This window comes from Mangifera indica, chromosome 6 (genome assembly GCF_011075055.1).
Source record: "Mangifera indica cultivar Alphonso chromosome 6, CATAS_Mindica_2.1, whole genome shotgun sequence".
NCBI classification, from domain to species: domain Eukaryota; kingdom Viridiplantae; phylum Streptophyta; class Magnoliopsida; order Sapindales; family Anacardiaceae; genus Mangifera; species Mangifera indica.
The window spans coordinates 11,803,250-11,826,716 of record NC_058142.1 but is presented as its reverse complement, the minus strand read 5'-3'; the positions used below and the strand labels follow the sequence as shown (position 1 = coordinate 11,826,716).

At 32.8% G+C, this 23,467-nt stretch overlaps 1 protein-coding gene across 2 annotated transcripts; it reads right to left on the bottom strand.

The window, feature by feature from the left end:
* Positions 1-4,785: 4,785 nt before the first annotated feature.
* LOC123217890 (small nuclear ribonucleoprotein-associated protein B-like) lies at positions 4,786-7,179 on the bottom strand. Of its 2 annotated transcripts, XR_006502580.1 has the most exons (3): positions 6,130-7,179; positions 5,815-5,882; positions 4,786-5,264 (listed from the first exon to the last, which is right to left on the bottom strand). XR_006502580.1 is itself a non-coding variant. In XM_044638962.1 (2 exons), exon 1 carries the CDS (start codon positions 6,973-6,975, stop codon positions 6,133-6,135), a length of 843 nt encoding a protein of 280 aa, XP_044494897.1. In that variant the 5' UTR covers positions 6,976-7,178; the 3' UTR covers positions 5,536-5,882; positions 6,130-6,132. The 2 variants fall into 2 exon arrangements, 1 of the variants encoding a protein (XP_044494897.1); XM_044638962.1 differs by lacking the exon at positions 4,786-5,264 and having other exon boundaries at positions 5,536-5,882; positions 6,130-7,178.
* Between the last annotated feature and the right edge of the window lie 16,288 nt (positions 7,180-23,467).

The window sequence follows — 23,467 nt, the reverse complement described above, 5'->3', positions numbered from 1 at the left end:
TATTGTCATTTTTGGGTTTCAAGTCATCCTCAAGTCTCCATGCAGCCTTTGAAGTTAAGAAAAGTGAGGTTCTAGCAAATCCCAAGCCAAAGGAAGTATTGTACTTTCAATTTTGGCTGAAACCCACTTTAGGTATAGTCTCATTACATGCGCCCAAGGTTTAAATGAATAGTTTGCTCCAATTGATCTAAAAATGTGACTTTGGAAGTCCATCAATGGCCCTAACGTCCAAACATCATTTTAAGAAGCCCAAAGAGCCCAAAATTAATTTTTAGTTATATTGGAATTAAATTAGAATTTAGTTGTTTTAGTTAGAAAACATCATTACTAAAGTCAAGGAAAAAACAACTAACTTTTGTCTTTAGTTAATTACTATGCATAGACTTGGTTTAAAATAAATGGCTTAGCTTAATTCATGCCATTTTTAGTTGACTTTTGTAGAAAATATTGTATCATTGTCATCCATGCCTCCTATATAAAAGGGTGGATTTTCATTTGTAATTGGTTGGTTGGCATCTTGAATGAAAATTTGAAGAAAACTTTATTAGCTTTTATCTCATTTTCTTTATCCAATCATTCTTGGTGAAAGATTGGTGATGAAAGACCCCAAGGTTGGTGGAACTTTCCTTTACGCCTTAGTTATATTTTATGTTTCCTTAGAAATCCAAATTAGAGTGTGTATGTGTGTTAATTTTACTTATGACAAAAAGTTGTAACATAATTACCATTTCTGTCACTGAATTTGATCAGTATTTTGACTATTTTATCTATTGAATCTTAAAAGTTACCATAACTTGAAAGAAAGTTCATTATGTTGTGATTATGATGATATGAATTTGGTTAGATTTGGGGTTGATTTGGTTGATTAAATTGAATGAACAAAAAAACTGCACATGCTAAATAAGTAGTAAAAACAACTTTTGATTTTTTGGTTTCTTGTTGCATGTTTGGATGAATATACATCATTTGGTATCAGAGCCTAGGTTGTTTTTATAATTAGTTGATTATAATCTTCTTCTTGAAGCTACTATTCATGATCAAAATTTACTATTCATCATAAAATTACTGTTCACAGAACATTAATTTGCCTAAAAACAATCATTCCTTAGCCTAAAACACTTATTGATACTCACCCCACCTTTAAACACTTGTAACTATTAGCCTTTACTCACTAGTCATTACCAAAAATATCCCATAAAAAAACTTTATCCTCATCCTTCTCATCTCCTCATCTTTGAGAATTTGCCCACATGACACTAAAAGAAGAGGTCAAAGGAGAACTTACGGCCATTATGGACCAAGTAAATCAAATGATGCAAATGATGAGAGACTTGACCCTCACTCAAAGTCGGGCACCCTTATCACAACCCCAAGCTTCAACACAAAGCTAAATACCCCTCTTCCACCTCACCCAACCCAACTACATCACCCAAGAAGACATATTAGACCCTCTCATCCTCCTCCTAGACATACTAAGAAGGAATTGATGCTTTATGATGATTCAAGTGAAGAAGAACAAAATAGGGCACCTAGGAGAAATAAGGATAATGATAGGGGATTGAAAATTGAAATTCCAAAATTTGAGGGTAGTATGAATTCGGATAACTTTGTTGATTGGTTGCATGTTATAGAAAGAGTTTTTGAGTTCAAAGGCTATTCGGATGAGAAAAAGTGTAAAATAGCCATCCTAAAATTTAAAGATTATGCTTCTTTGTGGTGGGAAAATTAAAAAAAAACAAAGAGAGAGGGACGATAAAGAGAAAGTTAGGTTTTAGGAGAAACTTAAAAAGCTTTTGAAGAGGAGATTTCTTCCCGACAATCATAAATAAGACCTTTACCTCAAATTGCACACCCTCAAGCAAGGGAGTGATAGTTTTAAGCATTACATAAGAGAATTTGAGAAGTTATTGATGAGGAGTGAGCCGTTGGAAGTAAGGGAGCAAACCATTGTAGGATTTATTGGAGGATTGAATCAAGATAGTGCTCATATGGTAGAGTTGCAATCATATGACACTTTTGAAGATGTGTAAAAGTTGACTATTAAAGTAGAAAAGCAAAAGAAGGCCATGAAACCCATGGTTTCCAAGTCATTCTCTAAAGGGACATTATTTAACAAAAACACATCTTTTACCAAGGGAATTACCTTCCATAAAGGTTTCCTATTCTACATAAATGCTATTGATTCTTTTTCCAAGAAGGAAGCAAGGAAAAAGTGGTGGAGACACCCAAGGACAAGCCTAGTATGATGAAGACCAACCTCTCCAACAAAAAGTGCTTTAAATGCCAAGACTATGGACACTTCCAAGCTGAATGCCCTAGTAGAAGAGTTGGTAATTGAAGCAAAATTGAGAATCTCCTTTTTTAAAGGTACGAGACAAGAAGTCACTTAGGGTTTTTTTTTTTTTGGACAAGTAATTAATTAGAGGATTTTACAAATGTGACAAAGACTCGAACCTAAGATTTATCTTTAAAAGTTTTAATATTCTATTAGTTTTATTAACCCCTCTTTTCCGATAATCGGTGAATTTTTATGTTTAATGAATGTGATTAGTAGTGAGTTTTCTCATATTCACTCATGTTTGCATGATTTCACATCACAAGACAGTGACATGAAATATGGCAGTGACATCAACATGTAGTATAAGTGAATGGTGTTAGATAAATGGTATGCCAAATACTTTAGATTGAGTTTGATTGAAAAAAATGTATCGTACGACTTGAGGGGATTCCTTGTCATTCTAAGTACTTATTATTCTAAATCAAAGTGCTTATAATTTGTCAAATGTATTTATGAGGCTCAATAAAATTAATTATATGTTATGATATATTCATATTTGGACATATAAGTCCATTTTATTGACATATGTGAAAACAATGCTTTACGTCCATTTTCCAATTTTCGAATAACAAAATGGGCTACTTAGGACATTTCAAGTTGGGGTAATGCTGATACTATATTTGTTTAAAAAAAGTGTAAGCATTAACTTGACATATACGTACGTATAAAGCTTTAGGAATTTGTCAATCTTTCAAATTTGGAACAAACTCTAAGCTCCTTATGTTGAATCATAGATGGCTCCGATGCAGGGCAAAGTGGGCATACATAGTTAGGAAATATAACATTATATATCATATTACAAGTGTGCCCTAGCCCAAACAAAGGTTTACTCCGAGGTTTCCCTGGTCAACCCCAGACATGTGCTCTGTTAATAAATAAATAAATATATGTATATATAAAATCAATCAAACTTGTAACCTTAATGTATCATTTGGATTACTTTAAAAATTTATTTTTTATTATTAACATTACGCTTGATTTTCAGGTAATAAAAGTTTTTAATAATCTTTTATTATTAATGATTGTGTGACAAAATAATTTAATTACTATCTCTATCTTAGGTGATAAAAATATTTTCATTTTCAATAAATATAACAATTAACATAAAAAATATTTTAAAATAATTATACTAACAATATTTAAATAAAACAATATTTTAATATTCTTTTATTACCTTTTATTTTTAAAAAGTAAATAATTAAATATTTTAAATAATTTGATTACCTTTTATTTAAAATATTTTTAAATACTTTAATCTTTTATTACAAATCACATAATTATTTGTATATTTACAAATTTTTATCAAACATAACAATAATTTATATCTAATTATTTTTTAGATACTCTATCTTAATAATAATTTTTTATTTTTAATAATAAAAAATTACCAAACCGTTAACTCTTTTAAGGGACGTTTAATTCTACAGATAAAAAAATTACTCTAATAACTTATCTTTTATTACTTATATTACTTTATTTGATTGGTAAATAATAAAAAATTTTAATAATATTCTATTATTAATAATAATATGACAGATAATATAAAAGATAATCTAATTGCCACTTCACCTTAAGTATTAAAAAATTATCAAAATAATTTTACTATAACTATATCCTTATTTATTAATTTTTTAGAATAAAAATAATTTAATTTTCAATTAATACAATAAATAATATAAAAAAGATTTTAAATTAATTAAACCCAAAAATATTTAAATAAAATGATATATTAATATTATTTTATTATCTCTAAATAAACATAATAATTATTCATTCTTACTAACTTTTTATCAAATTTTATTAAATATAATAATAATTTATATTCAATAATCCATAAAATAATGTATTTGCAAAATAATTTTTTAATTTTGATAATAAAACATTTCCCAAACCAAATACCCCTTACAATTATTGAATCTTGGGGCCATGCTATAAATATCATATCTTGTGTGGGTTATTCATGTTAGGACTCTGGTTATTGGAAAAAAGAAGGTGAATGCAGAAGAACTATTGAAAAAAAAAAATAAAACTGGAGAATGAAAAAAAAAATTTTTAAAAGGAAGAATGAGTCTAAAACAAGGTTTTTGATTAAAAAAAATACCAAATTAAGTCTAAAACAGATAATGCAACAAGATAAATTATGAAAATCTACACTTTGGGCAATCTCAACATCATCACGTAACAAGGTAGAATTGATGTAAGAAATTGGATGTGAAATCTGGGCAATCAAAATCAACAATATGGTTATGTTCGTGAAAAATACGAAAACATTGGACTTGCATATTAAAAAAAAATAATAAAAAGGCAGTAAGTGGGGATAAACATCGCCAGCTTCAAAACAGAGCATTTACAGTCTTAAGAGAAGATGCATTTATAGCTCGGGAACAGAAAAAGGTGAGTGCAATGATGTTCACCGGAAAAACAGAGAACAATGAACACTTCATCTGTACAAAGGCCAAAATTCTCAAGTTTTGAAGCTTCTCTATCAATAGTCAATACCACACTTACAGTTTCAAAATATGATCCTCTATACCAGCGTCTTTTGAGATATGATCCTACATCTATTCTAACATTTTTGAGATATGATACAACTAATATTCTAACATTTTCAGATTTGATCCACACATTTTCAAAATACGAACAAAAACAATAGATACTAATGTTTACCTATCAAGGTAAACGATTTAAAACTTACAGGGAAAAATAAAAGCAAACCATGAAAATGAAAATGCTCATAATAGGTTGAATTGAGACACCTGATGCAAAAATACCTAGAAGAGAGTTTGAAATAACTACATAAACCATAAAATGGACTTTTCTTACTAGAAGAAACTCCAACCTTCTGCTCCGAAAAGTATGAACTGTAAAGTTCTATCAAGAGAAACCAGGATAATACAAGTTGAATTTCAGCTTTATCCTGGAATGTCTGTAACATATCAATAGCAAACCAGAGCATAATTAGAAAAGTTTGGTAATTGCAAGGAAAACTAAATGACAACATCAAACAAATGCACAAGCACCAACATAATTACAGGTCAAAAGATGACAGAAAAATGAAATGAAACTCCAACCGAAACAATAAAAGCCTGGCCTATGCAGCAGTTATGGAAAAAAGAATTGAAGGTAATGCAATTACTTTAACCTAACTATTGTTGAGAAAAATATATAAAAGATTTTACTGTCACAACAGGGCAACACACAGACAAATGTAGTATCCACTGCAGTGAATGAAACATATTCCTTACATTATGAAGTTACACCTTGAGAAAGAAACAAATAACACCTAACATAAACACAATAATAGGATAACAATAAGTCCCTTAAAACACTGACACATCAAGAATATTTGTCTGACAAACATTTCCTGTTTCCATTGACCATATACTAAAAAACAACACATATTGTTCTATTATAATACCATCAACAAAATCCTCAACTAGTGCAGGAAAAATATCCATTCGATTCTAAATCAGTACCGAACTCAAAGCAAGCTTATGTGCAACAAGAACATTCCGATCAAGAACTTTCGCTAGTTTCATAACTCCTGCCACAATGAAAAAAAAGAAAGTCAATTTATAGCTAAATACATTAATACCAAACAGAATACTGGTTCCAATGCCAGGAGTACGCCCAACATCATATAGCTAAATGCATGATTTAGCTAAGTTATACAAAATAATACTGAATATAGTTCCTATACACAATAGCTTCCTACCAGAAACAAAAACCTATGATCATTCACAGCAAAATTCAATAAATTAATCCAATATGATTTAAAATTAAGAGCATACCCATCACTGTTGCTGCTGTGGAGGGTTTCCCGGAGGGGGTGGCATCCCAGGACGAGGAGGTGCAAAAGCAGGAATTGAAGCACCAGGTGGTGGAGGCATTCCAGGACGTGGCGGAGCTGCATTGGGCATTCCCGGTCGACCTGGCGGAGGAGCAGGAGGTCCTCTCATCATAGGCCCAGGTGGAGGTGGCACCATCGGTCTCTGACCTGCAAACTGTTGTGGAGGCATAGGAAACTGCTGGTGTGGCGGCCTAACCCCAAAAGGCGGTGGGACCTGCTGAGGTGGGCCCCGTGCCATGGGTGGTGGAGCCTGTCCTGGAAACATACCAGGTGGAGGAATCTGACCAGGCGGACGAATGACGGGTGGGGCAGCCGGAGGGTAACTGACCGGTGGCCTCGCGATCTGTGGCTGCATCATAGCAGGAGCAGGACCGCCAACGCCACGAATGGGTCCAGCAAGACCCGGCTGTGCTTGGACGAGCGGTCCAGTGGGCACTCCGCGGCCAGCAGCACGGCCAATACCGGGACCAGCAATAGCAGAGGCGGAGACAGCCTTGGCACGAGACTCTTCAGGAGGCGGAGGGCCTTCAACGGTCATGGAAATGACTTCTTCACCCCTGAGAAGGACGAGACCTAAAGTGCGACGGTCCTCGCGTTCCTCATTGTTGTTATTTTTCTTGCCCTTAGCTGGGGGAAGCTTACGAAACTCTTCAGTGTCTCCGAGGACGAGGTTCATGTGACGGTCGAAGGCCATGAATTTTCCAATCAGCTGGCGACCGTCTTGGATGGTCACGCGCATCCGGTAGTTTATGAATTGAAGCATCTTTGAACTCTTTGACATCGACATTGTAAAAACGTCGGTAGCTGCTGTTGATTTTTAGGGATTTGCTTTTCAGGTCTTCTTCTTCTTCTTCTTCGAAAGGAAGACCAGTTAAAAGTAGAGATTTTGATTTTAGGGTTTTGTACTGGCGTTCTTCGGCAAAGAAAGGATTCTATTCTAATTAAATTGTTTGAGGGTTTTGGGGTTTCAGTCTAGTCTAGTGTCAAGTAGCGAACCTAATTTTATGGGAGGCATTGGGCTTCTTAGGATTCCTCAAAAGCCCAAGTTCACGGATTTATCTATTGGTTTCCGCGGTGGAGTCTAAGACTAAGTTATCATTGACTGACGGCCAACAACTAAAAACTTTAAATGCAGGTCTCGTCCTATTAAAACATTTTATGATGGTGAATCTTGGACAAATGTGTTCAGATTTTCAGAATTATTACGTTACTCGCAAATGGTGAAATATTTTGTATATTTATTTTAAATATATATTTAATATTATTTTATTTTTAATTTAATATTATTTAATTATATATATTTATTTATGTATTTAAAATGGTATTTTTAGGAGATTTACCATAAATAAATCAAACTCTTTTATTTATTTATTTATAATCATGATTTTAGTATAATTTTGTTTCCTAACCCAACTGTTATAATATAATGAATATTTATAATTGCAAATTGAAAGATAAAATTATATATAATTGAAATTTTTATGTGGCTTGAAGCTAGAGATATATGTTCCTATTGAAAGAGAGAAGGATTTGAAATTATCTATGAATCTTTGTACAAATGGCGGGCACATATAGACCATTTCCACCACCTAAGCAAGAGATATCTTGCTGGCTCTCTTCCCGCAATAAAGACAACCCTCCAAACATTAAAATCTTTTTCAAAATTACTCAAAGAAGGTGACAACTACCTTGCTCACCTATAAGTAAGAAAGATAAGCAAGATTACTTGAGAAAAAAAAAAAAAAACCACAAAACACATGTTTCATAAAGAAAATTAAAACATGATTGTCAAGATGAGCAATTGCATGATCAAAGTAAAAAATGGTATACTCCTGCAAAATCTCCCAAGTATTCAAATGATGCTTTGCCACCTATGGCCAATTTTCAAAAGAAGAGTTTGCAAAAATCTAAAATTCTAACAGATTTACCTGTAAAGATGCTCAATTATTCCTGCAAAGCTGTAAAACCTTGTAAAGCCACTCAATAATTTCTTCGAAGTTGCAAGATTCCTTTGCAAAGTTAAAATTTTCTGCAAGGCTGTAAAGATTCATCCCAACTTCAATTTTAATTGCAAGGAATTCAAGAATGGTGATTACGATGTTTTTTCAATTTATTTCTAAATTAATTTTCAATAGATATTAATTTTCCAATTCCATATTTCATTTTTATATACTTGTTTTATTCCAGAGCCAAAACTGATGGCCTTGTTACTTGAAAGGAATTGTTCATTTTAATTGTCTTTTTTTCTGTCCTAATTATGTATTTTGATTAATTTAGAGGATTAACTCTATTCAAGGTATATAATTTTGATACTTTGTATGCATTTGTTAAATTTATTTTGGGTATATTTCATTTGTCAATGCTAAGTTGAAGATTTTCTGATTTGATTATTTGTTTATTTTTGTGTAAATTAATGCTTTGACTTGATTGATTTTTAATTTCATTTTTATTTATACTTATTTCTTCTTGTCGAATGACTTGTTCATTATTTGTATTAAAATATGAAATTATATATATATATATATATATATATATATATATATATATATATATATATATATATATATATAGAGAGAGAGAGAGAGAGAGAGAGAGAGAGATAAAAGTAGGATTATACTTGTTACACCAACATGTTTCTTTTTGAATAACCTCAAAATGAACTTGAGCTTAGTCCATATATTTATTCTATTTGTCACTTCTTTTGAAATGTTTTAATATGATTCTTATTTGGGTCATGTTTGAATTAATTTTTTTTTTTACTTATAGCATGAAAAGACATCAACATAGTTCATTTATAAAAAATGTCAACTCTAAATATTGCCAAACAAGTGATGTTTATATCAGTGTATAACATAAAACAATAATATCAACTATTGTTAGAAACAATTAAACATGCCAGGATCCGAATTCTGTGAAATCTGTAAATAGAATTTGCGTACCCGTTTATGTGTTCGATGAAGCGTCTTCGAATCCTATACGAGGTGTTGATGTTAGTCTGTTTCCATGACGCCATTTGCCCACGTACTGATTTCCATTTGGGAGACTCATTTATTGTGCATTCATTTTGGCAGGGAAGGGTTCTCTGTAAAAATAGTATTCTCATTTCATCTCCTTACCCTTTAGAAGGCAGTTAAGACTTTTTATCTAAAAGTCCAACCGCCAATAACCGCTAATAACTGCTCTTTGGCAGTTAATCAAATTGAGTCGGGTTGACCCGTCATGGGTGGACCCGGATCCAATATCTCCCACTCACACATGATGGAAGACCCAAACCAAATGCTTAGCCACAGAAATCTCATATAACAATACGTTTCATACTTGCAAATGTGTCGTGCGACCTCGCGAGCAACCTGCACTTGGGAGCTAATTACTATGCATCTGTTAGGAATAGCATAGCCGCTTCAACCCGAATAAAACAAAAATAAAGCGTTAGGCTCGCAGCACCCCAGACTTACTCGATAACACCAGCTCCCTTTAATCCCTCATTTTTCATTGTGTTATTTTCCTATGTATCCATGATCAAGTCCAATCTCCATATGAGTGACATGATCGGCTAGCCAATGGACACACGTAATATATATAAGTCTTCCTCTTCTACTCGAAATTCTCAATTTAAACTTAGCTGTTTTTCTAGTCATGTTCTATAGACCGAATCATGCGTGGCCATAGGTTCCAAGCTAAGATAGCAGCACTAAGAGTAAATATCAAACAATAGTAAAGAGTCAAAAGGGTACCAACATGAGTTAATCCTCATAAAGTCTCACACAGTGAAGGAGCAGGGATTCATCCTTCCACTACTTTAACTGGTCGTCTTACTTATGCACACATGGTATGAATCATGTGCTACAGTGTGTATTTTCTCAAATGTCATTCACAACACTGTACAAATCTTAGTTCAGTCGCTACCCTAAGCGCCTAACCTGAGTTCTTAATCATCTTCACACTTGCAGGTATTTATTTATATTAAGAACTCACATCTGATATTCATAAGTTATTTGGACGTGGGGAATCCAAATCGGTCATTTTCAAATATATCTATTCATGACCTCATCTTGATCAATCATCAAGGCAACATTTTTATTTCAATAAATCTTTTCTTGAGAAATTTGTCTCCCATTGGTATGCTCTCTCAGCATCACAATTCTCAAGAATAATGTCTCATCTTTGCTCGCTCTCTTAGCGCCAAAGGCGATTGCTCGTGTAAGTGAGTCAATCTCTAACTTGTGTGACATTACAATCTTGTTGAGCTAAAAACGATGTGTATGCAGTGAAAACCCAAGAATTTTGGGACATAAGTTCAAAACATAAAATAAACTTAAATTCATGGTTTTCGACGTTGTGTCATTAGTACAATATATAAGCTCAACACTCATCAATCATTGTCTTTGCTATCCAAGAAATTTAACATGTGCAAGATATACTTTTCTTGGAAGAATCTTAATCAAAGGATCAGTGACTATACAATGCGTAGAATTATATTGTACGTTCATTTCCCTCTTGGAAATTGAGTCTCTTATTACGTTGTGTCTAGTGTCGATACGTTTGGTTATCTTATAAAAAATTAAGATCTTTCATTTCAACAGACAACCATTGCTCTAACAATATTGTCCTATTTACTCAGATTCACAAAGAATCTTCTTAACTAAACAATTTCTTGCACATTTACTGAATAGGCTATATACTAGGCTTCTGATGTGGATACGGCTACGCATCTCTGTTTCTTATCGCTCCAAGATATGAGTCCTTTTAGAGTAAAAAAACTTAGCCGTAATCTAATTTATGTTGGTTTAAAAACACTTCCCCAACTGGCATCTCAATGGCCAATTAAACGCAAGTTTGATCCTTAATCACATAATCAATCATCCACAGAGCCTTAAAAATATCAACAATTCTACATACATCCTTTCAGTGCTCTTTTCAACATTTACTTATATCGACTAACCAGCCCAATAACAAAATAAATATCTGGGCATGTACGCATCATAACATACATAATACATCTGATAGCATCTGAATAAGTAACCTTTGACATTTCTCTGTTTCTATCTTAAGTTTTGGGACATATCTCTTTTGGCTCAATAATTCGTCATTTGACACAAGAATATCAATGGGTTCACAATATACCATATTAGATTGTCCTAGAACCTTTTGAATATTACGCTCTTATGACAGAGTCAAAAGTTTCTTTGAACAATTCTTATATAAATTCACAATATGTATTCTGTTTTCCCACATCCTGCAAGTCAAAGATATGGATAACCATCCTTTGATGATTATCACTTACTTTAAATCATTTCTAGCTATTTATACATCATCACACACATTGATAGAATTATAAATTTGTCATCAGATTTTGTCACATAGACATGACGGTCTTGATTAATTATTTTAAAGTTCAAGTACCAGTATCTAGATGACAGTTTTAGGTCATTCAATGTCTTTGAAGCTTGCACACTCTGTGCTTCAGACCTATAACAATAAGATCTATATCTTATTTCTTGCAGATTTCTTTGTCAAGTTTTCCACTAAGGAAAATTGTCTTGACATTCATCTGGTGTAATTCTAAATTTAAATGTGTTATCATAGCTGGAACCAGATACATTGAAGTAAATATTATAAATGACAAAAATATCCTTCTACACAATCTATACCTTCTCATTGGGTATAGTTTTTCGCTATTAAGTGAAATTATATATATTTATTGAGCCATCCATTTTACGACTAATTCAGGAAACTCATTCATTCCCAATGAATTTTCGATCTGGCGATAAGTCACCCAAAACTTAGAATTGGTTTGTTTTCTTAGTATTCTATCTCTTCTTTCAATGCATTTCAAATTTTTCTTATCAAAGGATGAGACATTTATTTCAGGTTCTTTATCATTTTGGGGAGTGGTTATGAAAACCTTGTTTTCACTTTAAAAACGTCACTTGAATACTTTTGGACGTCCACTCCAATGCAATTGAGAATTAATGCTCTCACTATCCGAAATAGATTAAAGCTTAATCTCAATGCTCCCACTAGGGTGAGATGAATGAAGCAAACAATTAAAGATCATTACTCCCACTATCCGAAATAGGTTGGAGCTCATTTGCATTTGCTCCCACTAACTAGAATAAGTATAGGTCTTATATCTTAGGACTCAACCAATGGTCGTTAAGATATACCCATCTTCATTCTTTTCTCATCTCATTCAGATGAAACCTATTATCAGCATCATCCCTATTAAGAAAAATATCCTCTATGAATGTAGTATCTCTAATACAAGTTCAATTAATCTTCCAACGAAATCCTCCCTTATGAACACATACCTTTTGGAGTGCTCAGCGTATCTGATAAAGATACATTCATTTCTTCTCAGTCCCAATTACTCTAACTTATGGGAAAAGTTATGGATTGATATTGCTAACCACTAAGGTTGCAATCAATTAACTTAGATTTTCTATCTGACCATAACTCATAGGGAGTGGAAGCAACTGGATTAGTAGGTAATCGGTTAAGTTCTCAAGCAGCAATAAATATCATATCATCACAAAGTGACTTAACGTTTTGCTTGCGTTTTCACTGACTTAACCATTTCTAATAGAGTTCAATTACTCTTCTTCGCTACACCGGTTGTTGCAAAGTTTTTGGAATTACTGTTTACCATACTATTGATTTCATTACTCAGTTCCTTGAACTATTGAAACAAATGCTCAAGATCTCGGTGAGTTCATAAAACTCTTATCTATTTTGTCTAATTGATTCTCAACCTCAATTATATAGTGTCTAAAGCAGTCTATTGCTTCTGACTTATGGGAGATCAAGTAGACAAAACCAAATCGAGCATTGTTATCATCATTAGTAATGAAAAATGAGATACATTCTCAAACTTTACATTCATAGGAAAATATATATACCTAAGTATATAGATTGCAAAGGAAGTCAAATTCATATAGTTTTGTCAAATGGTTTTTAGAAGTTTTTCTAACTAAGCAATCCTTACATATGGACAATTCTATTTATGTGAAAGTTCCTAATAAACTTTCATAAGCCAATTTATTCAATCCATCTTGGCTTACATGCGCTAATGTAACATGCCATTTATTTGCATTCATTTCCATACATATAGGAGAAGCAAATAATGAAAAACTTAACATTATCAAAAATGTAAGGTGACAAACACCATTTAACCATTCAACCAACAAACCAAATCTGTAGAAATTAATTCTATCACATTTCAATAAAACACCCAGAGAAATTCAAATTATATCCTAGTTTAAGAAGAATAAGTACTTTGACCAAGATTTACTGAATATTTGGAGCATATTGGATTTCGTGTAGGTATAGGATTCGATCATCTGCAAAACTTATTTGCTTGTGTCTATTCCTTTTACTATAACCTTTGTGTTGTTGCCTACATATATCCAATTCACTTTATTCAAAATTCGATAAAAATCTACTAAAAATCTTCTATCATGAACTACTTGGTTGGTGGCTTTAGAGTCTATAATCCACATAGGATAATACTCAGTTAATATCATAGTACCAGAAAATCAAAGTTTCATCACTTGATTTTAAACAAGACTATCATTTTCATCTCTGTTCATTCATAGGCGATATAATTCTTGTTGCTTCTATTGCAACTACTCATCTTGTTTTCATCTCTTTTTCTAGTACTTTTGCCACTCTTCTCATTTCAATTCCTTGTTTTTATTCTTTGAGCATTAAACGATCTCCTTCTTATATAAGGACTTGAGCCACTCACTTTTGAAAATTGATTCTTTAACGTATGCATGAGCATAAAATTCAGCTACCTCATGGGCGTTTATCCTCCAATTTTATGTGGCTAGAATAATTGACAAAAGTCATTCTTTTCTCATTATGGGTCATATGTACCTTGATACACTCCCACTTTCGAGAAGAAATCGTTTTTCTAAATGAACCTCTTGTTCATGTATCAGGTTACGCGTAGCTGACTTTAGTTTCATAAATAGATTTGACATTCAATTAAATTCAAAAAACAACTGTCATTAGTTGAGGACTGTAGTTCCTCCAAACTTTTCAACTAAAATCAGACTTATGACATATGCAGTTGAACTTTCATGATACTTATATACTAGATTGATAATCATGAAACTAATCAAGATATCACACGAAGTGGATCTTGCTTCTTACATGCATGATGTGCGTCCACATCACGTTTGTGTAAGGCACTGATTAGGTTTCTATCCCTTAGTCAGCCACAACTAAATCTTAACCTAATTCACAGCTTCTAAAGCCTTTTGCTCACCTAGGATATTGTGCATTTCAAATGCCACATGGTTTAATTCTCTCTATTCAGTATCATTCTTATTCAAATCAGCCATCATTTTCTAAGATGTTATGGTTAACTAGATCACAGAGACATCTATCAGACACAACATTATCAATGCAATCAAATACACATCAATTGTCGTAATTACGCATTAAAATTTTAAAATATCTTACATAAGGCACAGAATCGAAAGTTCACTATGTTCCCAATCATCTCCTATGACACAAATGCTTGACATTTTAAACTTTAATCTAATTGCGCCAATATTAATTCTAGATGAGAATTTCATTAAATTATACCAATCTCAGAATTCCCACACTTAACAAATATATATGATACAACGAATGTATCATCTATTTTGACTAGGACCATTTCATCAATCCGTATTGATCTTTGAGTCACTTTATCCATGATAAAGTCTCTATTATATTTGTGTTAGGTCAAATACCTCACATTACGATAGTTTTGGGAATAACGATAAAATAATGAATATTTTATCGTACATTACTAAGCGTCATTCTATAGCAAGCTGTAATGAATCCACTCAGTCCCAAAAAGTTTCAAATTCTTGTCCCGAATAAGATCATTGATTACGGGGATCATATTCACGTATAGATATTTTCTCTTTCCCAATTAAGAGAATTCAATAGGATATTGATAATTTCTACATGCAACGTGATGGTCTCTAATCAATAAATTTGCATGAAGTAGAAACATATATCCTAAAACACCAATATGTGTTTTCGAGAATTGGAATAAGATATTACATGTCATTATACGCCGTAAGACCCATGGAACACATCTCATATACCAATCCAAGTATTACACGACTTCCAAGGACTACAAAACAAGATTCAAGTGCCAATGCACACTGAAAGTGGGTGTTTATGTGCAGAAATAAGCTCATAAGCTCCTTCACGCGCTAAGTAAACACCGCACGCGCCTCCACACACCGTATATATATCTACACGTGCCCTCACGCGCCATTGATGATTCAGACATGCTGTCACACGCCTCCACGTTCTTGCACACGCCTCTATATGCCGAAATTGGTCACCACGCGCGATCAAATGTTAACCATTGACTGGTCAACTATTTGACCGTTGACTAGTCAACAGTTGACCGGGTTATCCATGGGTCATGATCCGGGTTGATCGATCCGATTGACTAAATGGGTTAACCCGTTGATCGGTTTCGGTCTTGACCAACCCGTTGACCTCCGGTTTGGGTAATCGGGTTTTCCCAACCCGATTTTGACCCGAAACTCGCGATGAACCCTAATCTTGCTATCCGTCTAATTGGCCATTTTTCGACGATTTTCTGATGACAATACCATAGGGCTTTTGAAGCCCAGGCAACGCAGAGTTCAATCGTTCCAAGTTCTGACGCCGATGGCGCCGGAATCCATCGAAATCGCGAGCAAGAAAAAACACACCTTGTGTCTTGGATTTGGGTCTATTTCAATCGATTCCGGCGTTAATTCAAGTTGATTTTCAATTTAAAACATGTAATATTATTTCTAACATTCATCGAACATGTTTCCCAACACCAATTTCATGCAATTTTGGCCGAATTAAATTCGTTCCCAAAAACGAAATTTTAAACAAATTTCTATATTCAGATTCTAATTCGCATAATATACGCAATATCATTTACAGAAAACATAACAAATATGTATCCTAGGCTCTGATACCAATGTTAGAAACAATTAAACATGCCAAGATCCGAATTCTGTGAAATCTGTAAATAGAATTTGCATACCCGTTTATGTGTTCGATGAAGCGTCTTTGAATCCTACGCGAGGTGTTGACGTTAGTTTGTTTCCATGACGCCATTTGCCCACGTACTGATTTCTATTTGGGAGACTCATTTACTGTGCATTCATTTTGGCAGGGAAGGGTTCTCTGTAAAAATAGTATTCTCATTTCATCTCCTTACCCTTTGGGAGGCAGTTAAGACTTTTTATCTAAAAGTCCAACCGCCAATAACCGCTAATAACTGCTCTTTGGCAGTTAATCAAATTGGGTCAGGTTGACCCGTCATGGGTGGACCCGGATCCAATAACTATAAACAAAACGCCTCGAGCCATAGTTCAAAAAGCTTGAGATGTAGCCTTTCTTAAGCCTTGAAGAACTAATAAATCTTAAGATCTATAAACTGCAAAGTTACACCTCATGAAATTACTCCACAATTAAATTTCAAGATAAGTAAAGAAATATTAATGGTTTCAATACATCAATGTACTTCAAATTGTAACCTTATTAAGTTTAAGTTTTACAAGTTTTGGTACTTTAGAGAAGCCAATAATTTGCTATATTTGCTAGATTATGAAACTCAACATGTAGCTTCGAATATGGGTGGATTCAATTTAAATTGGTTTGGCTTAAATGAGTCAATTTCAAGTTAGAGTTTTAGTTTAGTAGTTCAAACCTAGATTAGCTCGTTTATCCTTCAAATGATGTTATTCTTGTTCAAATAACGTTGTTGTCGCAATATTATCTACTAGTGATATTGTTCACCTAACAACCCTTTAGTGATTTGTACGTTAATTCAAATGACTTCAAGTCCAAACTTAAGCTAGAACTCAAATTGGATAATTTGATCTGAGCTTGGGAGCTTTTGATCAGATCAAATCCACCCCTAACTCTAAAAGTTTTTCATGATAGGCTTGAGAAATTGATTCTAATAAGCTAATATAGGATGAGACCCACTTAAACCTCTAATTACCATCCCAATGATCACAAATATTCTCTCCATTACTCAAAGGATTATACAAGAATAATTCAAATATATTTGAACTTTGGACAAAATGATTTGACATAAATATATACTAAGATGTTAAGACTAACCTGCTCTTTACCTACCATTATTAATTTATTTTTATTATTGTTATTATGAAAAAAAATTATATATTTAAAGGCCGACTTCTTGTTAACCTTGCGTTATTTATCAACAAGATCTAAGTTGGGTTATTTTTTAGACTACTATAGTCTTAAGCAACTAATTGTGTTAGTTTATCAAACATGACATGGATCTTCTTTAAGCCAACCACCTCAACTACTTAGCTTTTAGATTTTACTTAGTATCTCTTATTTCATTTAGGTTATATTTTTGTTGTGACTTGGCGTTTGGAAGTGTCTAATTAACTCACAAATAATGATTATAAGACGAAGTTAATTAACAATAAAAAGGAATAATAAGAAATAATTAAAGAACAGTAAGGTAAACGATTTATAGTTGAATGACAGTGAGTTGGTGGAATCAAGATTGATCTTGATAATCAAAAGAAAAGCAAGAAAATGAAACAGAAAAAAGTAACACAATGAAAGATTTTCTTCTTCAGATATTGCTTGAGTTAAAGTGAAGTACATTGGTTTAGCTAGTTTTATATTAACTAACTACATTTGCAAGCCATGTGTATTATTAATGGCTATTTATAAATTTACCCCTGTTACATTTTATTTCTATACTAACATCTCCCCTTAAACTAAGCTATCTGAAATCTCTGCAAAGTGTCTCTGATATTTTCTCTTGTCACTACTATTGCTTCACAATTGAGTTTCTTATGTAACGTAAATTCAACCAAGTTTAACTAAAACCATTATAGTCAACTCAACAACAAATTAGCATCTTCACCTTTTGCAGTTTAACTCAATATAACTAACACCCCATATATCAAACTACACCATATCTACCTAACTCAAATTATCAAATTCATAAACCATTAGGACCACTCCATTCATATGAACATGACTCTACCAAATTCATCCACCAAATTCATAAACCCACTAAGCTACTTCATACAGTAAGTAATTTAATCAAATTCATCCACCATACCAACTTCATGCTTACATTTGTTCACTGTAGTAGCTACATAAATCCAGCAAACTACTTCATATCAGCAAGCAATTAATCAAACTCGTCCATCATACCATCTTCATGTTTACATTTGTTCACTATAGCAGGTACATAAATCCACCCAACTACTTCATATCAGCAAACAATTAATCAAATTCATTCATTACGCCAACTTCATGCTTACATATGTTCACTATAACAGCTACATGCTATTACTTACAGTACACCTAGTTTGCCAAATTATGTCAAACTACACATCATTTCAACTTCACTCCAACAACCAAACTATGCACCACATTACACCAAATTCACTAGATTATATCAAATCACCAAATCATACCAAATTCATACTAACCAATACAACAAATAACTCCATACCAAACTCCACCATGGTAACTTCATATTATTATAGTTCAACATTTTCTTCTAATTCTTTTTAGTTATCTAACTTTGGTTTTCTGGCCAAGAATTCCTCATGACTACACAAGGTTAGGACATCTCTTATTGTGATAAATTGTCCAGCAACTAATGGTTTAGTTAATACATCTGCCTTCTGATATTCAATTGGTATGTATTGAATAACAAGTTGTTTTCCTGTGACCTATTCTTTGATGTAATGAGCATAAATTTCTATGTGTTTTGTTCTAGAATGGTACACTAGATTTGATGCTAATGAGTTTGCACTTTGGTTGTTACATCATATGACAGGTGGAGTAAGGAATTTCAATCCTAATTCCTTAAATATGCTCTTCACCTAAGCTATTTCAATAGCAGTTTGTGATAAAGCTCTATATTTTGCTTCAATGGAGGATAGAACAACCACATTTTGTTTTCTATAACTCTATTGAATGAGATTAGGACCAAGGAAAAGACAATATCTTATTGTTGACTTTCTATCATGAAGATTGTTGGCCCAATTAGCATCAGAGAAACAATTTAGTTGTAGTAAATGACATAAAGTAAAGTGCAAACTAAAATCCAAGGTCCCTTTTACATATCTAAACACTCTCTTGCATGTTTTCCAATGAGTGAATGAAGGTTTTTGTAGGAACTGACTAAGCTTATTGACTGAAAAGGCAATATCAAGCCTTAACAGTGTCGAGTATTGTAATGCTCTCATAACACTTCTATATAATAAAGGGGTCATAAAAATAGTATTGTCATCCAATAGTAACTTTATACTAGGTGCAAATGGTGTAGTGCATGGTTTTGCATTAATTAGCTTAGCCTTTGATAGTAAGTCCTGTGCATACTTGCTCTGATTTAGATGTAACCTAGTAGTGGTTCTTGCTACTTCAAACCCCAATAAGTTATGTAATGAGCCCAAAATTTTGAGTGCAAGCTTCTAATTTAGATGCTGAACCAGTATGTTAACTAGCTCTTATCATTCTTAGTGAGCAATATGTCATCCACAAATACAAGTATATAAATCACCTTGCCATCCTTTTTGTATAGAAACAAGCTAGTATCCATCATAACACTTACGAATCCCTAAATTGGATGATACAGGCCTTCCAAAATTTTGTCCATGTTATAGCCTGTCTTATCTGCCGCTATGGGAAGAATAAGATAAGAGACTTTTCTCTTGAATCTTTGTCGCTTTTTCACTCATATGGAATAATGATATCCATAGTCATCCATGTCCTTGACATTTTGTGTTTTTGTTCTTTAACCTGACTCAGTGAAAAGTGCAACTGCTGTGCCTCTCCGGGCAGATTTGGTAATGCTATCCTGGTTATTGAGTTTTTTTCTCCTTCCTTATTTTTTTTGTTTCCTGATAATCCGTCTGTTGTCGGTATCCAACCATGATTATTTTGCAGACGTGATAATTTTGTTTGTAAGATTATGAAACATGAGTATCTCAATGAGGTTTTGATTTGTTCTTGGTTTTTAAATGATGTTTTAGTTTTTGTCTCTTTGTTTGTGATATTTATCTATATTCCTTTATAAATGAGTATTCATTCAAATCAACAATACAACTATGGATGGAGTTGAACTAAGCTAGGTCCGAACAAAGGTTTATTTGAACTTAGTTCAATTCTAAAAAGTCTAGTTCAAGCTTGTGATAAATTTATTAAAAAAGCCATAAAAAAATGTGGAAGAAGAAGAAGAAAGGTCATTCGAGATGAAAAAAATAATCATTAGAGATGGTAAAAAATCATAAAAGAAAATGAATTCATCAGCTACTTTTTGGCAACTTACTTAGTTGAGTTAGGTTTTGACAACTTGCATAGTTGAGATAGGGTTATGACAATTCAAGTATAATTCATTTAAATTGAATACTAAAATAAGTTTGAATTAATTTTATTTGAATTCACCCGTATAAACAAGATATAAACTAATAATAAAGGATATTGAAAGATTAATTGAAAGTGATAACGAGTATCTCATCCGAAGATCAAAGCACTAAGAAGACAAGTTATCATTAAGCGGCGTGGTCAATCTTACAACATTCTATAGTGCAACCACCCGTGACTTTGAAAAGAAAATAATTGCCATCCACAAGGCTTTTCATATTCGTTAATGGTTATAAGTTTAAATTCTATATAGTAGATTTTAACTTGTCAAGCTAGGCTCTAGGGGCCTATTTCAAGCCATATAGGGCTTTGTTGAGTTTACACATTAGTTTATGCTTTTTACACTCAATTAAGAAAAGCCAGGCTACTGCATGTTAACTTGTTCTTCTAATTCACCATTTAAGAAGGTATTGTTGATGTCTATTTGTTGTATATCCCAACCATAATGAACTGCTAGGCTTAAGATGATTCTGATAGTGGCGGCTTTGATAACTGGGTTGAATGTCTCAAAATAATCTACCTTAGTAATTTGTTGAAATCCTTTAACCACTAACCTTACTTTGTACCCCTGTATAGTGCCATCTGGATTGGTAAGTTCTAAGGAAAGTTATGACTCATTGTTTGGTGTTTTTTTAAAAGAAAAAAAATTGAAGGATGGAAAGAATTAAGATTAGCATAATTTGGTGGTTTAAGTGTTCCAATTTTGATTCTAGTTTGCATAGGATGTGTATTTTGGGTTATAGGGGAATGAGTAATAGGTGGATTAATATGTTCAGATTCAGATTCAAGTTAAGGTTTTGTAAATTTAGGTGAAGATGTATTAGAAGGTTGCATTTTTGAAGGTTAACTTAGATTTGTAATATTTTGGTGAGGAGTATGATTTATGTTATTTGTGTGAGGTAAAGATGTTGGTGTATGTAAAGTATGATAAGCATAATCAGAAGTACATGATAAATCATATTAGTTATAAGAAATTTCAGGACTAGACTTTAAGGGTATTGCAGTAGAGCAAGGAGGATAAATCCTATTAGGACTGGAGTTAAGATTAGCTAAAGATGGCTTGGAGCAATGTATAGGAATTTGCCATCTTCTTTCATCAAGAATAACAATAGTTATGGGCTGTGCACAAGAGTTGAATGTATTTGACCAAGAGAATTTAAGATCATTAATGAATGGAAACTCTGTTTCAAGAAATTTAAGAGCTAGAACAATATATAACCTGCCACTTGAATCAATACACTTGTAACCTTTATATGATAGGTTATAACCTAAAAAGACACATTTAGTGGAGTGATAAGAGAACTTGTGAGAATTATAAGGTTTCAAATAAGGATAAATTATGCATCCAAAAACTTTTAATCTAGAATAGTTGGGTTGTTTATTGAACAATTTATGAAAAGGATTGTCAAAGTCTAACACTGAAGATGACAACCTATTTATAAGGTAGACAGATGTCTGAAAGCATGCCACCAAAATAAGAGAGGAATACCTACCTATGCTAGCAATGTTAGTCATGTTTCTATAATATCTGTGCTTTCTTTTGGATTTGTCATTTTGTTGATGTCCATAAGGACATGAATGTCTAAATGCAACTCCTAGGTTATTGAGAAGAGGGGTTAGACTCTTAAACTCACCTCCTAATCTATTTGGATACATTTAATCTTAACTTTAAATTGCCTTTCAACTAACTTATAAAATGACTCAAAGACCGCCTTAGTTTTAGACTTAGTTTTAAGAGGGAAGTCCTATGTAAACCTACTAAAGTCATTAATAAAATGAACATAATATTTATAGCCCTCATAAGTGCTAATAGGTGATGGCTCCCATAGGTTAGAGTAAATTAACTCAAGTGACTTATTGGTTTGAGAAATTGACCAAGAAAGGTAGTATGATTTAGATTTCCTAATTGGTAGGCATGATAAAAAGACATTGTGCAATTGGAATTGATTGCATAATTCATAGAATTAAGAACATGCATAAGGATTTTGTTATTGGGATAACCTAATCTAGTATGCCACACATCAACATCTTTTTTGGAAATAGTAAAAGAATTGATTTTATTAGCTTTATTGCAAACATGTAACAAATCAATATCTGACATAGATTGTAATACTTCAGAAACATTTTTAATACTAACATAGACATTATCTTTATCAATAGCTTTATTGGTAGAAGAATTATGCATAGCAAGGTGAATGATATATAAGTTTATGCAGATAATAACTAAGGAAGTTGGTTTGACTTTAGAGTAGGACTGAAAGGTAGTGTAAGGAGGTATGCTAAGCTAATATAGGTCATCCTTAAGGTGCCCTTGTAGCAGTATCACCTGAAAGATTTTGCTTTTAACAACATACTTATCAACATCAAACTTAATATCTACATGATTATCTTTTTTTATTTTTGAAATGCTAAGTAGGTTTTTAGTTATATGTGGAACACATAAAACATTTTTAAGGTAAATGGCTTTGGAATGAAATTAGTTAGGAACAAAAACATGACCATCATGAGTTATATGCAAAGACTCACCATTGCTAACCTGAAGATGTTCATTCCTTTTATAGTTGGCTGTAAATGTCAACTGAGATATATTAGGGGTCATATGGTTAATGGCACCTGAATCCATGTACCATGCATAATCTTGAACTATTGTTGGAGTGGCATTTTGTGTTGCAAGTGGTAGCTTAGTTGTATTTTGAGTGTAGTAGGCTCAAGGATTGTTGACAGGTAACTGATGTGAGGCTTGAAACTGTCTTGAATCTGGGAAATGACGAGCTGAGTTTGAAGGACCAGTGTAAAATTATGGTATAATGGTAAGATTATTAAAGATG